Source organism: Saccopteryx leptura, chromosome 6 (assembly GCF_036850995.1).
Source record: "Saccopteryx leptura isolate mSacLep1 chromosome 6, mSacLep1_pri_phased_curated, whole genome shotgun sequence".
Classification (NCBI taxonomy): Eukaryota; Metazoa; Chordata; class Mammalia; order Chiroptera; family Emballonuridae; genus Saccopteryx; species Saccopteryx leptura.
In genome coordinates, this window is record NC_089508.1 from 32,026,366 (window position 1) to 32,043,692 (window position 17,327).

Below are 17,327 nucleotides of genomic sequence, written 5' to 3' on the forward strand. Positions count from 1 at the left end.
CCCTCCCTCTCCCCCTTCTCTCCCTCTCCCCCTCTCGCAGCAGTGGCTTGGATGGTCCGAGTGTCAGCCTCTGGTGCTGGGGACAGCTCGGCTGATTCAAGCATCGGCCCCAGACCGGCGTTGCTGGGTGGATTCCAGTCGGAGTGCATGTGGGAATCTGTCTCATTATCTCTCCTCCTTTCACTTAAAAAAATAAAATTTAATTTAATTTAATTTTTAAAAAGTGATACTTCTGATGAGGATGAGATATCACGAAGAAAAAGAAGGAGAAAGGACAAATCAATGAATAAAAACTCAGAGACGCAAGGTAAACTAAGAATTTAAATTATAGTCAAATGTTAGGGCTCCAAACTAACAAGCAGAATAGGAAGCTGAACAGAAGTTCTTTCTGCCTGCTGGGTTTCTAAGAGTCTAAAATGAGGGATTAAAATGGATTTATTTCAACAGAACACCTTTTGTCACCTGATCTCTACCATGACATGGATAAGAATAAATAACTTATGCCTGTACTCTTAGGAGGCAACAAATCCTTGAATATTGTGTCTTGTCTAGCAATCACTTATTGCTTGTCTAGCAGGAAAAAAATCTGTCTATAACTTTTATTTTAAAATAAAAATTTATTTTTACATTTTTCTTTTAAAATAAGCAGTTTTCCCCCAAAACACTGATTACAAAGAGAAAACGAGGTGACAAAGGGTGAGACAGAGAAGGGAAAAAGGGAAGCAGGAAAAGACCCTGAGCCTACAAACATGACAATTCAGAGGCCTTGCTATGACCCGGTCCTCTCCCCGCCAGCCTCTGGAAGCTCAGCAGGTGCACGGGGACTGTCCCGAGAACTGTGCCCTTGTTATGCCCTCCTGGCAGTGACAACAGCTTGTACGCACACCAGCCATGTGAGTCCCCTCCTCACAATCCAATTTCTAAGGTTCTATTCTAATAAAATTATTAAAAATGAGAGTCAAAGATTTATACACAAGCAAGTTCACCAAAGCGTCATCAATATTAATTAACAAAGAATCTGAAGCAACCAAACATTTCAATTGTGGGAATGGATAAGGTAGAATCACTAGAAATCTACTTTCAAATATTTAAAGACACAGGAAATTAATTACTTGTGATACCATGCTAAGTGAGGAGGGAAAATAGAATACCAGGCTGTATATATATGATATCTATATGACTCCCAACTTTGTTTAAATATATGTATTACATGCATTTTTAAATTCTGAAAGGAAATTCATAAACATACCAGCAAACATTAGCTCTGTTCAGGATGGAGGAAGGATGGATGAATTTTATTCTTTTTTAAAGATTCATCTATAATAAGCACATATTACTTTTGTATCAGGAAAAAAACATAAATATTTACTTTACTGTATGTCTGCTCTAAAATATCTCATTTAAAATAGAAATTGTCAGTCTAGAAAAGGCTGCTAAAGTCCAGGCTGATTCAGAGACAAAAAGATCCGAATCTTCACAATAACTCTTCTGAAAAGAATTAGCAACCGCGTGGGCCGCAGTCTAACTTCCACTTCAACCCTGTCTGCTGGCTCTGCTACTGGGCTTTGCAGGAAGCTCCATTGGAGTACCCATTTCTCCTCCTCACAACAACCACTGCACCTCAAATGTCCTTGTATGTGTCTTACCTCTTAGCAGCATGAGGACTACAGGGAAAGAGAATGAAAGAGACACACTCCCTGTTTCAGAGGAAGAAGTTTTTCTTTGAAAACTATCAAAATGGACCTAAACAAGCTATACAAAATTTGAAACATAAGTCGTGAGCTGTGTTCAGGAACCATGTCATGTATAAAAGCTTCTTCTTCTCAAGAATAAATATACGTAAAACAAAATCTGTGAGTGCCACCTTGTGGCAAGTCTGACTACTACAGGACCATTTAGCCATCTCCATGGTTCACCCCTGGACTCATGCAGTATGGCCATGGGAGATACAGGCCCCATAATAACCTACTGCATTGAACACACGATCCCGACAGTGCCTGGTATTATTCATCTTCAAGGATTTCTAGTTTAGATCCAAGAAATGCCTTTTTGAGGACAAATGGAAATAAAGGTGCAGAAGAACAAAATGTGGGATGTGCATGCGCCTTGCAGGCTGCTGCCGCGGGCCGATGCGCCCTGCATGTGTGTACCCATCTGTGCACACATACCATGGTATTGCCCTTGGCAGAAACCTGTAGGGTAACTATCTCCTCCCCCAGAAATATTTGCTGATTTTATAAAGTGGTGAAGAAAAAAGTTTTACAGTTACAGGCAGTGAGTTTTGTGCTTAGAAGTTTTATTTACCAGTATTAGAGTAACCATCACCAACTTGGCAGGCACAGTTCCAAAACAGAGCTCTTGTTGGCTTCTGGCCATAAAATTATTTTTCAAGCTTATTACGATCTTATAAAGTTAGAAAGTTTTCCTAATACTTTAGAAAAAATACTAATCACTAGTTAAGTTGATTTCATGATTAAAATGGTGACCTCACATTTAGAAAGATAAAAACACTGTTTTAAACATCAAAATATTAGTTAATCTCAGTGTTCTAGGCATGGGAGGGGATGGAGCAATCCTTACATTGCAACCTGACCAAGTGACTCCGGGAGAGAATTAGTGCTCAGAAGAGGTCAGGATTGCAAAGCTGATGGGACACAGAACACTGAAGGGAGCTGATACTGCTTCTGAGGAAAGACATCTTCCGCTCAGAAAGGGTGTTCTCTAAAAGCCTTGCAGTTCCGGGCAGCAGGATTGCAACAAGCAGACAATGAACAGCATGAAAGGAAGAGCTAAGCAAGTTATCCAAGTTCCCTGGGGAGCTGGAGCTTCAACTGCTCTCTGCCCCACCCGGGTTGAAGGCCTATCTCCAGAAAAGAATTCTCTCCAGGGTAGGGTGTAAGCTCAGGGCAGGAAGTTGCAGCTTTGGTCCTGGACGTGTCAAGGGGAGCATTCTCAAGTGTGTGACAAACGAAAGTGATTCCGATGGGATGGCTCCCAAACAGGTGTGTTATGGGAGAGTGCTTAGCCAAAGAATTTATTATTATGAGGTTGAAGTGGGAAAATGAATCTGAACCTGTGCTCATTTCTCCAACCCCCGGAAGAACATTTTCTCCCCTCCTAACCTGACGGGGTTGAAATACCTGACAGCCCATTTGAGATAAATCAACATACTAAACAGGGAAGAAATGTATTAAAAACCTGAGAGTCCTGACAAGTCACTTCAGGGAGAATCCTTCATTTGCCATCTGCACAGGGAAAGCAGAAGAGAAAGAGTAAAATAAATTCAAGGCTTTCTCTGTCCACAAAAATAAAATAAAAGGGAGAAAAAAAGAATATTCACTCTGCCAAACTAAAATTCAAAACCATAAGCTCCCCTTAAAATATTAGCCATGCTCTACCGGCAGCATCCTGGGGTCAGTAGGAGTTAGTATTCCGAGTTGTGTCACCAGGCTTTGACAATTAACAACATATTAAAAGTGGTTAGAAGTGACTTTTCAGCCTTGGCTCCAGCTTCCCAGCTGCCCTAACCTGGGGGGAGAGCAGCTATCACGACAGCTTGATGGGAAGGTTGTCCCCGTACTTCCGGAGCAGCTTCTGATGGTTGTGGTCCACTGACCACTGCTGGGGCAGGTGCTGGGGCTGCATGGAGTCCAGGAAGTGCTGGCGCCAGCGGCGCTCCAGCTGCATGAGGGAGCGCAGCCCGCCCTGGCTGTGGCACTGCACCACCTTCAGCCCGTGAGGAATGTAGTTTTCATTGAAAATCCTGCCGAGACACAAAGTGCAAGGGGTCTGAGGGAAATCGGCACAAGGGAGCGCTCCAAATGCTGTAGGTCACAAGGGCTTAGGGAGATTGCTAGACTTCTAACAGGTTGGCTATGTGAATGTTTGGTTTTCAAACATCCTTTTTCCCATATGTGACTTTTTTAAAATAGTTTGGGCATGTTGCACATAATCCAACAGGAAGCACTTGGGGATTCTGAGTGATACTTGGGAAAGAACTCTGCACGATGCTCAGCCCTCTTTAGGGAGGCCCTACCGACTGGCTGAAGATGGCTGAAGAGCGCTCCCATCCTGTGTTTACTCCCGGGCGCTCAGTTAACAGCTCACGCTTCTTTTATGTTCCTCATCCTGAACCATACCCCGTATTTATGAGGCTGTGAAATCAGGCCATGTGTTCCAGTTTTTCATAACAGTGTAATAATACCTGAATGTATAATGCTAGTACCTTCCTTCTCATAAAAAGAATGCCAAACCACATCCATGAGAAGCGCTTCAGTCACAATGAAATGCTACCATGGTTGCTTGTCATGCAGCTGGTGCTGTTTAATAGGAAAATTAATCCCTGCCTCCTTCCCAACCAAACCGAGGGGCCTTAAAAACCGCTCTGAAACCAGGCGAACAGCGCTTTTGCCTCCTCTGAACAGAGACGACCTTTCTCAAGGGCTCCCTGCCCCGCAGACTGAGCTCCTCTCCCTGCATCCCTGCATCCACAGCCCATGGCTACCCTTCCTCCCAGGATTCCCCCAGTCTCTGTGTCAGTGCCCTCTGGGTATTTCCAGACATTTTACTATTTAGCTCCGAGCACCCTACTAACTTGTCTATATTTCTCCAAACAGCTGTTCTTTGTCCTAGACATCCAAGTCCAGCACCCTTCTATCCAAGTCAGCAACATAAATTTATTAGAAAGGTCTGTGGCCGAAAGGGAAAGTTTGGCTATTTAGAAAATACATTTGGAAATTACTTAAAGAAGCCAGTGCCATTCATTTTTTTTCCTGCATTTTTCTGAAGTTAGAATACGGGGAGGCTCTCAGACTCCTGCATGTGCCCGACCAAGATCCACCCTGCATGCCCACCAGGGGGCAATGGTCTACCCATCTTGGGCGTTGCTTCATTGCAACTGGAGCCATTCTAGTGCCTTAAGTGGAGGCCAAGGAGCCATCCTCAGTGCCCAGGCCAACTTTGCTCCAATGGAGCCTTGGCTGCGGAAGGGGAAGAGAGAGATAGAGAGGAAGAAGAGGGGGCAGGGTGGAGAAGCAGATGGGAGCTTCTCTTGTGTGCCCTGGCCAGGAATCAAACCTGGAACTTGCACATGCCAGGCCAACACTCTATAGCTGAGCCAACCGGCCAGGGCTAGTGTCATTAATTTCTAATATGACCATGGCAAGTTACTTAACTTTAACCTCAGGGTAACTTGGAAAACAACATTTCTATAACCTCAATAAGGATCAAATTCAATAATACATTTTTTTGCCCTGGCCAGGTGGCTCAATAGATAAAGTGTCAAACTAGGACTCCAGAGGTCATGGGTTTAACCCTTGATCAGGGCACATACAAGAAGCAATCAATGAGTGCACAACTAAATGGAACAACTAAGTGAAACAAGTCGACGTTTCTTTCTCTTTCCCTTTCCCTCTATCTCTCTCTCTCTCAAATCAATGGAAGAATTAAAATAAAAAATTTTTGAACTCTCAAAGATTTTTTAAAATGTAAGATATGGCCCTGGCCAGTGGCTCAGTGGACAGAGCATTGGCCCAGTGTATGGCTGTCCCAGGTTCAATTCCCGGTCAGGATACACAAGAGAAGTGACCATCAGCTTCTCCCCACCCCCCTGCCCCTCCCTCTTTCCCTCATGCAGCCAGTGACTCAGTTGGTTCAAGTGTTGGTTGGCCCAGGCACTGAGGATAGCTCAGTTGGAACACATCAGCTGCAGGCACTAAAAATAGCTTGGTATTCAAGCATCTGCTCCAGATGGGGTTGCCAGGTGGATCTTGATCAGGGCGCATGTGGGAGTCTGCCTTACTACTCCCCTCCTTTCACCTATAAATAAATAAATAAATGAGTAAGTAAAATGTAAGCTATAAATGTTCTCTGTTACCAGTAAGAAACCTAAACCCTAACTCACAGGATTTGTTAGAAGAAATAATCAAGGCAAGTTATATAAAATTAGCTTGGTTAAATAGATTAGTATATCTATAAATATTTGTTCAATGAATATTTGCTGCTATCATGTAGGTATTTTGGTTTTTTGATAACAAAAATACTATAGGCAACTAGCATCCCTATCAGGGTTTGTGAACTAATCAGTTCAATTATTTCAACCCCTAGGACTACTGAGAAGAGTGACAGTTGGGAAGCAAAACCAGAGCATGGCCCCGAGTTCTGAGCTATGGCCCCATTCATTTCTCAGGACCACAAATTTCTCCTGTAGGAACGCTGAGTTCAGTCACATGACTTCCACTGTGTATCATGGAGAAGGAGGTCTGAGAAAGCAAAGAAGGAAGGAAAAAGGAGAAAAGTAATTTAAAGAGTACAGGCAATTCTGGACAACAACATTCCATGTGGTGGGCCAGTACCCACAGTGCAGGTGAGATAGGAAACATGGATCCACTGGTGACAATTCCCACAGACCTGGGTAAGGTGAGACAGAAAACCACAGACTATATTTCATGGGGAACTTCAGCAATTTGAGGGTAGTTTCTATTATTTTCATTTTATGTGCTGGCTTGAGGATTTACTTCTGCATTAAATATATAAAGCACAACTCCACTGCATTAGAACTCTCCTGCTAATCCTGAAAATGGACGTACCCTTAAAAGGTCAAGGATAGAAGGAAGGTCTCCTATAGAAAGGAAGTACTCAAATACTGTTCTCTCCCACCCCATGGCACTTTAAGCCATTAGATACTTCCTGGAATAATCATGAGGTTATGGACTGCACCTAAATGACTAATGTCTCCTCCCTGGCAAGTGTTCCCACCGCAGTCAGGGTTAATGTCATTGGATTATTCCTCAATCCCGTCTGACCAGAACTGTCAAACGTACCTGGTCTCCAGGCTGGCAGCCTCCTGAAGCATCTCATCTGTGACCGTGTCTGTGTTATAAAACTCCCTGAGAGCTTGCAGCAGCTCCTCCTTCCGACAGGCAGGCAGGCTCTCGGCGTTGAGCAGAGCCCGGGCACCGGAACGCATCTGCCGGCGCTCTGGATCCTCCAGCAGCCGCAAGCCCTCCTCGGAGCCAATGGGGGCCTGGAACTCCTTGGCCAGCTGCTGCTTCAAATGGTTGTCATAGTAGTTGGAGATGGCATGGCAGGAGGTGCAAAGCAGCAGCACGTCGTGGGAGTTATGATCCTTCATCTCAATGGGGAAGTGCTTCCGGTACTCGTGTGGAACCACGTTCTTCCTGAGCAAGCCCACCCAGAGGCAGCGCTCGTTAGCATGTGGCACAAAACATACGGATTCTGATCTGGGCCTAAACGTGACTGCAAAGCCTTGGGCACCACAACCCACAGAGACGACACAGAAACAATGACCTGTTCCACTCTCAGCCCCCTGCCCACCGGTGCCTCACGCTCCTCTTCCTGAAGTGGGAACAGACTACCTGTTATCAGGCTTCCGTGGAGGGCCAGGGGTAGCAAAAGGCTAATAACAACCTTTGAGAAGGCTGTGCTCCCAGAAGGAAAAGTATCAAAGAAATGGAAAGAAATTCTAATGGTCTTTAAGATCTGGAAAATAACTCTCAAAGCATGTAGCAGGTAACCTCTACTCCTGAAATTCTGGAAGCCTTGTGACCTGAAAAAGCCAATTTCCATCACTTGAAGAATCCCTTACTCTAAGATTACTTCCCTGGTTTATCAAAGTCCATCACTATTTTCTAAGGAGAACTAAGCTCTAAGAAAAACTCTTGGCAGCAACAACGACTTGTCCCACTTAGCAAGGGGAGAAAGGAAGGTGAATTTCTCCATAAAAGCCAAGGAGCAAGAGTCTGGGCGCCCGGGCTCAGCAGGCAGCCTCCCCTTCGTTGTGTGGGGACCCTGACACAGAAGACTCTTCCCAGGCCCTGGCCGGTTGGCTCAGTGGTAGAGCGTCGGCCTAGCGTGCGGAGGACCCAGGTTCGATTCCCGGCCAGGGCACACAGGAGAAGCGCCCATTTGCTTCTCCACCCCTCTGCCACGCCTTCCTCTCTGTCTCTCTCTTCCCCTCCCGCAGCCAAGGCTCCATTGGAGCAAAGATGGCCCGGGCGCTGGGGATGGCTCTGTGGCCTCTGCCTCAGGCGCTAGAGTGGCTCTGGTCGCAACATGACGATGCCCAGGATGGGCAGAGCATCGCCCCCTGGTGGGCAGAGCGTCGCCCCATGGTGGGCGTGCCGGGTGGATCCCGGTCGGGCGCATGCCGGGAGTCTGTCTGACTGTCTCTCCCTGTTTCCAGCTTCAGAAAAATGCAAAAAAAAAAAAAAAAAAGAAGACTCTTCCCAGCTACTCCAGAGTGTGCCTTCAGGTCATCTGGATACTTCCTGAAGGGCACCAAAGACCGGAAAGCTCAGAGCCCCTCAAGGGAGGATTATAATGACACAGAGAAAAAGGCAGCTGGTGAAGGAAATGGTTTCCATTCCTTTGTGAGCAAAAAGGAACCACTCTCTTTATGGCAAACTGTTCCTGAGAAGAGTACTACCTTCCAGAAACTAAGAACTGGGTTCAGGAGGAGCAGGGGCCACCAAAGCAAGGCCAGGCCACGTGGCAAAACTCTCAGGGGAACTGGGATGTGCCCCAGGGACAAGTCTCTCAGCCAGAGTAGGAGGCTCCAGCAAGGCCCCTGCAGGCTCTGCATGTGGCTACAAGGCGATTTCTATCGAGGCAGACAATCAGGGCAGGTCACCCCACACTCACCGAATGTAGGAGTCTTTCTTGCCACACACTACACATAGGTTCTCTTTAACCATCAAGTAGTAGTCTCCTGGGGACTCAGGTCTTCCTGCAGGTTCAAACTGTAGCTTGACCACAAAAGGCTCTTCGCTCACCAACTCTTAGAGAAAAAAACCTCTAGTTAGTGTCTGATTGCCCATTTCTCCCCCAGAGAAGAAAACAACCTTAATTATCCTCAGCTGTGTCCTCAAAGACATCACTATTTCTGGGTTTTGAATATCCCTGTCCCATGTGTCTTAAGATCACTCTGCCTTCTTCTATCCATCCCTCTCCCTTACCCCACTCCCCACTCCTGCCAGTGCCCATGTGAACCTAATTTATAAATAAAACAAGACAGCTGAATGGCAGACCTCCAATGCCCTTGTCCAGGTACCACTGAGCTTTCCTTCTATCGCAAGTGCAGAGGGGCTGTCCGTCAGGCGCGTGGAGAAAGCAGTTATCGTAGAGCGGTGACTTTCTGCAGGGAAGGGGAAGAAAAAGCTGAAAACTGAAAGCTAACTACTGGTCAAGGCATCAGTCATGTTTCCATGTGCTCTTCTCAGTGACCCAAGCTATTCTCAACATGAGGGATAAACATTACATTTATGGGGGGAAAAAACGAAGCAGGAGAAAAACCACGTTAATTCCTTCATCCGCATTGAACTAGGAAACAGAAATAAAAATGAATAATTTGGCCCTGGCCGGTTGGCTCAGCAGTAGAGCGTCGGCCTGGCGTGCGGGGGACCCGGGTTCGATTCCCGGCCAGGGCACATAGGAGAAGCGCCCATTTGCTTCTCCACCCCCTCCCCCTCCTTCCTCTCTGTCTCTCTCTTCTCCTCTCGCAGCCAAGGCTCCATTGGAGCAAAGATGGCCCGGGCGCTGGGGATGGCTCCTTGGCCTCTGCCCCAGGCGCTAGAGTGGCTCTGGTTGCGGCAGAGCGACGCCCCGGAGGGGCAGAGCATCGCCCCCTGGTGGGCAGAGCTTCGCCCCTGGTGGGCGTGCCGGGTGGATCCCGGTCGGGCGCAAAAAAAAATGAATAATTTATACGACTAGTTTTCACATGTACAGATTCTGACTTAGCCAGTGAGTTCTGTTGTGAAAACGAAGAGGAACAGAGCGCCAAGAAAACTGCCCTGCGAAGTAATCACTGAATTAAACAAAGCAGATTAAAATGAAAGAACCTCAAGCTAACGTAATGAGGGCCACGTGGGCTTATTTCTGGCCCAAACACAATACTTCAATTTCATCATCTAATTCCTAAAGGCACTTTGCTACAGGGACCAAATTTCCACCCCAAAGAACTTATTAGTCATCGTTGTGCAACAGAGGCCTAACTTGTCCAGGAACATTCTCTTTGGCTAGGGAGTAACAGTGGCTTAGAGCTGGATACCAGTCTCAATAGTCCAACACCCAGTGAACAAGAAATCAGATGAGGCACTTCTCCTGAACAGTAGGAGGCCCGCCATGTTATTCATCTCACAGCTCTTCGGAAGCAAGCAGGAATAATCATTATACCCTCATTTTATTTTTCTTTACAGAGACAGAGAGAGAGAGTCAGAGAGAGGGATAGACAGGGACAGACAGACAGGAATGGAGAGATGAGAAGCATCAATCATTAGTTTTTCGTTGCACGTTGCAACACCTTAGTTGTTCACCGATTGCTTTCTCATATGTGTCTTGACTGCAGGCCTTCAGCAGACCGATTAACCCCTTGCTTGAGCCAGCGACCTTGGGTCCAAGCTGGTGAGCTTTTTGCTCAAACCAGATGAGCCTGCGCTCAAGCTGGCGACCTCAGGGTCTCGAACCTGGGTCTTCCGCATTGCTTTCTCATATGTGCCTTGACCGTGGGGCTACAACAGACTGAGTAACCCCTTGCTGGAGCCAGCGACCTTGGGTTCAAGCTGGTGAGCTTTTTGCTCAAACCAGATGAGCCTGCGCTCAAGCTGGCGACCTCGGGGTCTCGAACCTGGGTCTTCCGCATCCCAGTCCGACGCTCTATCCACTGCGCCACCACCTGGTCAGGCTATACCCTAATTTATAAGTGGAGAAAGCACAGGTCTAAGGTCAAATCAGGGTCAGTGACAAGGCTAGGTTAAGCTGTCCTCATTTCTACTCCAATGGCCCAACAATAAAGAAGAGAAAGGGAAAAGGGGGGAAATATGCAAATAAAAAGATAGATCCAAATGTCCTTGAAGGAAAGGAAGAACAGTATTAACCCCTGGAAAGCCGCTGCTTCCTTACACCATAAGCCTTCTCCCCTGAGGGGAGACGCCACAGGTGCCTTTTGCTGGAGGCTGGGCCTCTGACTCTTTACTAACCAATGAACAAGTCAGTTACCTGGCAGAGTAGCCCAGCCCCAGGGGCTTTCTTTTCTGTTTCCTGGGGTCTCTCCCTTGGTGGTTGCCAGGCACCAGGACATCCACCTCAGATTTCTTATGTCTTTGCTTCTGCTGAGATTCTGTCGCTTCCCCGTTAGCCTCTTCTACCACTCGGCTAATTCCTTTGCTTCTGAACGGGATGTCTACCACATCCTGGCACTTCTCCAAGACTTTTCTCCAGCCAGTGAGGTCATCATTTTCTTCTGAAGTTGAACTCCTAGAGAAAGGGTATCCAAGAAGATGGAGGAAGAGAGCCACTGAGATCTGGGCATCCCTCGCCGCATAAATTACCTGGAGAGAAAAGTCAGAGATCAGTGGAATCTGGAAGGCACACCAGAGAGCAACTTCAAAGTCATCACAAAGATTTCAGTGACTTTTAGGTCTAATTCAGGATGTATAATAACCTAGGCACAATGTACTTCTTAAAAACTTTTTATTAGGAAAAATTTTACACTATACAAAAGTAAATCAAATAGTGTAATGAATCCTCATGTTGCATGTGTTTTAGCTAAAATAGTTAAAATAATAACTTACTTTAAACACTTGAAAATCCTACTCTATATATCAGTGAAGTTTCTATCTGCTGCCAAACCTACTGGATGGATTTTTTCAAGTCTGAGGCAGGGTAGTTACTATAGGTCTGACAACTAGTACATGAACTTCCTTTTAGGGATGGTCAGCATCTAGAACAGCAGAGACCTGTGTGACTAGGAAGTTCACTGCTGGCCCTGGCCAGTTAGCTCAGTGGTAGAGTATTAGCCTAGCATGTAGATGTTCCAGGTTTGATCCCCAGTTAGGGCACACAGGAGAAGTGCCCATCTGATTCTCCACCCTCACCCTCTCACTTCTTTCTCTCTGTCTCTCTCTCTTCCTCTCTCTTCCCCTCCTGCAGCCATAGCTCGACTGGAATGAGTTGGTCCTGGGCACTGAGGATGGCTCCATGGTCTTTCACCTCAGGCACTAAGAAAAGCTCAGTTGCTAAGCAACGGAGCAACACCCAAGCTGGGCAGAGCATTGCCACCTAGTGGGCTTGCCAGGTGGATCCTGGTTGGGGTGCATGAGGGAGTCTGTCTCTGCCTCCTCTCCTCTCACTGAATTAAAAAAAAAAGTTCATTGCCACACCTATTAATAAGATGTTGAAAGCAAGAAAAACAAAAGGTTTCAAACACAGGCCTGAAATCAAAAGTCACAACACCTATTTCTGGAATTTATTTATTTAATCGTTTCAAGCAACTGGACACAAGCAAGTTGGTCATAAATAAAAGTAGTTAAAACTATAAATTAATAGCTTTTCTCAACAAAGGCCATAAAGACTTTAAGATGTCTTAAATTACGTTAATAACTAGATCTGGTAAACAGTGTAATTACTAAGGATTTTTTAATAATGCTTTTAGAATAAAACAAGTTTGGATAAAATCTTCCACTTAGACCCAACAATCTACTTATTTATCAGCTAGTTGTCTCCCATAGGAAAAGAGTGCACTTGAATGTGATAAGTTCAGAGTGCTAAAACAACTTCTTTTCAATGATAGAAAACCCAAGGTGGTTGAGATGAAGGGTGCCAGAGCAACTGGATATCCACATGCAAAAGAATGAAGTTGGACCCCTACCTCACATTACACACAAAAATCAACTCAAAATGGATCATAAACCTAAGTGTAAGAGCTAAAACATAGGACTCTTAGAAGAAAACACAGTAAATGTTCATGATCTTGAGTTAGGCCAGGGGTCGGGAACCTATGGCTCGTGAGTGAGCCAGATATGGCTCTTTTGATGGCTGCATCTGGCTCACAGACAAATCTTTAATAAAAATAATACTGTTAAAAATATAAAACATTCTCATGTATAAAACATTCTCATGTATTACAATCCATTCATTTCCTACCACTCATGTTCATAATTGCGGTTGGCTGGAGCCAATCACAGCTGTCCTCTGGGACAACACCAAATTTTTATTGGATAATGCATAACGTACACAGGTCGTGTATGGCTCTCACGGAATTACATTTTAAGATATGTGGTATTCATGGCTCTCTCAGCCAAAAAGGTTCCCCGACCCCTGAGTTAGGCAATGATTTCTTAGACATGACATCAAAAGCATGAATGATTTGAAAACAGATAACTGGACGTCATCAAAATTAAAAATTTTTGCGTTTCAAACAACCCCACCAAATCTAGGTGTTGCGGGGGATAGGAATTGACTGCTAATGGGTGTGGTGTTCCTTTTTTGGGGTGATGAAAAATGTTCTAAAATTAGATAGTGACGATGGTTGTATAACTTTGTAAATATACTAAAATCCATTGACTTGTACACTTTAAATGGGTGAATTTTATTGTATGTGAATTTTATTTTAGTAAATCTATTCAGAGGAAGGAAGTAAAAAAGGAACGAATGAACAAACAAAAGCACAAAGAAGCAACCTACACAGCGTCACAGCAAATCAGAAGTGGCTAAAGAAAACAAGGGAACATAACCTGATTCCCAGAACTCTCTCACAGGATATTAACCTCAAGACACTAGCTATTGCTAACTCTCTCCATTAACAACGTTCTGGAAGGATGAACAAGTAGTAACTTATTCAGCAACCAAGGGAAGGCTGAAACCTAGGTCTTTAAGGGGTAGTAAGCCAAAAGTTAAAAATCAAATTAATTTGAGCCACAAAGAATGGCAAAGCATAAGGATTAGGGGGCAGCAGCTATCTAGAAAGCAAAGATACAAGTAGGGGTGAGAACAGGAGGAGAAAGTGAATATCTCCATAAAGTACACTTAACCCCCAGACCTCTCTACACCACAGCGCCAGACAATTGCTCCTTCTCTAACCCAGAAGATTAAAAGTTTGTAGAATCGTAACTAAAATGGAGTCACTTATGTCAGGAACAAAATGGAGCTGGCCAAATCAGGCACATTAAGGAAAACAAAACTTCACCTAACATAAATTGCAGAGATTTGTAGCTCTCCTCAGAAATCAGCAGAGGACACCAGTCCAAACACCAAGTCTGTTCACACTGTCTTTAGAGTTCCTTGTTCCTGTCTTAGCTACCCTGATCCAAATAAGGAAGAAGACCACTAAGCAACCAATCAGCTGAAAAAGCCAAATAACTTTTGCATTTACCCTACAAAAACTCTTTAGTCTGTGAGCAGCTCAGAACTCATTGTTTCCATAGCCTTGAATTTTCTAGCTTGCAGGTTGAAACCCTTATAATCAACTCATCTTCTTTGTTTTATTCAAGGTGCCAGATTTGGTTTTTGACAAGTTTAAGTCACATAATGGCTAAATCATAGAGGATCTGGACCTAATAATACCAGGCATAGTGTAGGCTGGTGGCTGTGTCACCTGGAAAAGAGGAGATCATGGGAAAGTCAACATACTGAATGGTGAAACTAACACCTTTCCCCCACTCAGCTACTAGAATATAGGCTTGTGGCGCTTATACTGGTTGGGCAGAAGACTAAAAGATTCATCTCTGGAGGAACGGAATAGCCTGAGAGAACAGACTACAGTTACTGACATTTTTTATCTATAGCAGTGGTCCCCAACTCCCGGGCTGTACTGGTCCACAGAGAAAGAATAACTTACATTATTTCCGTTTTATTTATATTTAAGTCTGAACGATGTTTTATTTATTATTTTATTTTATTTTATTTTTTGTATTTTTCCGAAGCTGGAAACGGGGAGAGACAGTCAGACAGACTCCTGCATGCGCCCGACTGGGATCCACCCGGCACACCCACCAGGAGGCGATGCTCTGCCCCTCCGGGGCATCGCTCTGCCGCGACCAGAGCCACTCTAGCGCCTGGGGCAGAGGCCAAGGAGCCATCCCCAGCGCCCGGGCCATCTTTGCTCCAATGGAGCCTGGCTGCGGGAGGGGAAGAGAGAGACAGAGAGGAAGGAGAGGAGGAGGGGTGGAGAAGCAGATGGGCGCTTCTCCTGTGTGCCCTGGCCGGGAATCGAACCCGGGACCCCTTGCACGCCAGGCCAACACTCTACCACTGAGCCAACCGGCCAGGGCCCGATGTTTTATTTTTTTAAAATGACCAGATTCCCTCTGTTACATCCGTCTAAGACTCACTCTTGACGCTTGTCTCGGTCACGTGATACATTTATCTGTCCCACCCTAAAAGCCGGTCTGTGAAAATATTTTCTGACATTAAACCGGTCCGTGGCCCAAAAACGGTTGGGGACCACTGATCTATAGTTACTGATAATAAAACCGACTAGTCCAAAAGCCCTGGCCATATGTGCTGTGCTCTCAATCCATTTTCTTTTAAAGGTTTCACTTACTGATTTTACAGAAAGGCAGGGGGATGAGAAGTATTAACTCATAGTTTCTTCACTTTAGTTGTTCATTTAGTTGATTGCTTGTCGTATATGCCTTTATTAGGCAAGCCTAGGGTTTTGAACCAGTGACCTCCATGTTCCAGTCAACACTCTATCCACTATGCCACCACAGGCCAGGCTCTCAATCCATTCTTTTAAATGTCAAATTTAAATATTACTTTCTGTATTTTCTAAAATTTCATCAGGCATTATTATAAACCAGTTATCTTGGGTATCATCTATTTTAAGGCATTTCTGCCCAATACTTATACCGTATTAGAGGATTAGCATTTTAAAAACAATTACACTTCACAAGCAACGACTCTTCCATTCTTCGACCACTCTGATGAGAAGTACCTGGTCCTCTGTAAGATCCTCAGCATCCCAGTTGCTGCAGCGAAGTACAACGGACTTGTCAAGGGGAAAGTTCAAAACAGTCTCAGCGAGTGATTTCAGGCTAAGCCCATTACAGAGCAAATTGTTTCTACAAAAAATAAATAAAAACACGTATCAAAAATGGGCAAAGGACAAGAATAGGCAAATAGAAAAAAACATATACATAAGTGGCCAATAAAAAGATGACAGATATTCAATCTCACTAGACATCAAATAAGATAAAATTAAAACTATATACAATTTTTTAATCTATTAGATGGCAAAAGTTTATTTAAAATAACGATATCTAGTATTGGTGGAACATAAAGAGTCAGACAGTCTAACCTAAAATTTGTAAACTTTACCTTTTTACAACTTTATGAAAATCAGTTTAACAATAAATAGCAATAAAAATGTTGAATATGAGCCTGACCAGTGATAGTACAGTGGATAGAAGGTCAACCTGGGATGGTGAGGACTCAGATTTGAAACCCTGAGGTCCCAGCTTGAGTGTGGGCTCATCAGGCTTGAGCACGGGGTTGCTGGCTTGAGTATGGGATTATTGGAATGATCCCATGGTTGCTGGCTTGAGCCCAAAGGTCACTGGCTTGAAGCCCAAGGTCTCTGGCTTGAGCCCAAGGTTGCTGGCTTGAGAAAGGGCTCACTGGCTTAACTGCCCCCCCCCAAGTCCAGGCATGTATGAAAAAGCAATCAATGAACAACTAAAGTGCTGCAACTATAAGTTGATGCTTCTCATCTCTCTCCCTTCCTGTCTCTCTCTCTAAAAAGAAAAAAAAAATATCTTGAACATAAAATTCTGATTTTTTTCCCCCCAGAGACAGAGAGTCAGAGAGAGGGACAGACAGGAACAAAGAGAGATGAGAAGCATTAATCATCAGTTTTTCGTTGTGACACCTTAGTTGTTCATTGATTGCTTTCTCACATGTGCCTTGACCGTGGGGCTACAGCAGACCGAGTGACCCCTTGCTCGAGCCAGCAACCTTGGGTCCAAGCTGGTGAGCTTTTGCTCAAACCAGATAAGGCTAGTGACCCTAGTGACCTCGGGGTCTCAAACCTGGGTCCTCTGCATCCCAGTCTGACGCTCCATCCACTGCGCCACCGCCTGGTCAGGCTGAACATGAAAATTCTGATTCAACAATTCCACTTCCAGAAACTCAGTGTAAGGACAAATGTACATAGAGTAGTCTTCATTACAGCACTATTTATAGTAGCAAAGAATGAGGAACAACCTAAACATCCATCAATAGAAAACTGGTTAAATATCCATGCAACTAAATTACACACAGCTATTAAAAACAAGGATGTGGACCTTTATTGATGTGAAGAGATGTCCATAATATATTAATTAACCCTTTCAGTAGTACAGATGTTCATATACGTCCTCGTGCCTCCTGACCATCCAGGTATAAGATAACAAATATTTTTATTTATAAATGTATAAGGCAACATTAAAAAAAGGCAAATGTATGTTCTTCTTGTTTCTATAAATTGGTTATCAAACAAACATGATTTTAAGTTAATAAAACTGTAACTGGAACTAATTTCATTTTTTGAAAAA

At 44.6% G+C, this 17,327-nt stretch overlaps 1 protein-coding gene across 4 annotated transcripts in view; it reads right to left on the bottom strand.

Annotated features, from left to right (window-relative positions):
- Positions 1-662: 662 nt before the first annotated feature.
- Positions 663-17,327, bottom strand: part of EXD2 (exonuclease 3'-5' domain containing 2) — an 84,069-nt gene continuing 67,404 nt past the window's right edge. For 3 of the 4 annotated variants that reach the window (XM_066342061.1, XM_066342059.1, XM_066342062.1), the window contains 6 exons: positions 15,731-15,857; positions 11,014-11,345; positions 9,048-9,154; positions 8,662-8,797; positions 6,822-7,178; positions 663-3,763 (listed from right to left, as the gene is read on the bottom strand). In XM_066342061.1, the coding sequence (XP_066198158.1) occupies positions 3,547-3,763; positions 6,822-7,178; positions 8,662-8,797; positions 9,048-9,154; positions 11,014-11,345; positions 15,731-15,857 (1,276 nt within the window). In that variant the 3' untranslated portion in view covers positions 663-3,546. The remainder of the gene's footprint in view (positions 3,764-6,821; positions 7,179-8,661; positions 8,798-9,047; positions 9,155-11,013; positions 11,346-15,730; positions 15,858-17,327) is intronic. The other variant, XM_066342063.1, reaches the window with a different exon arrangement.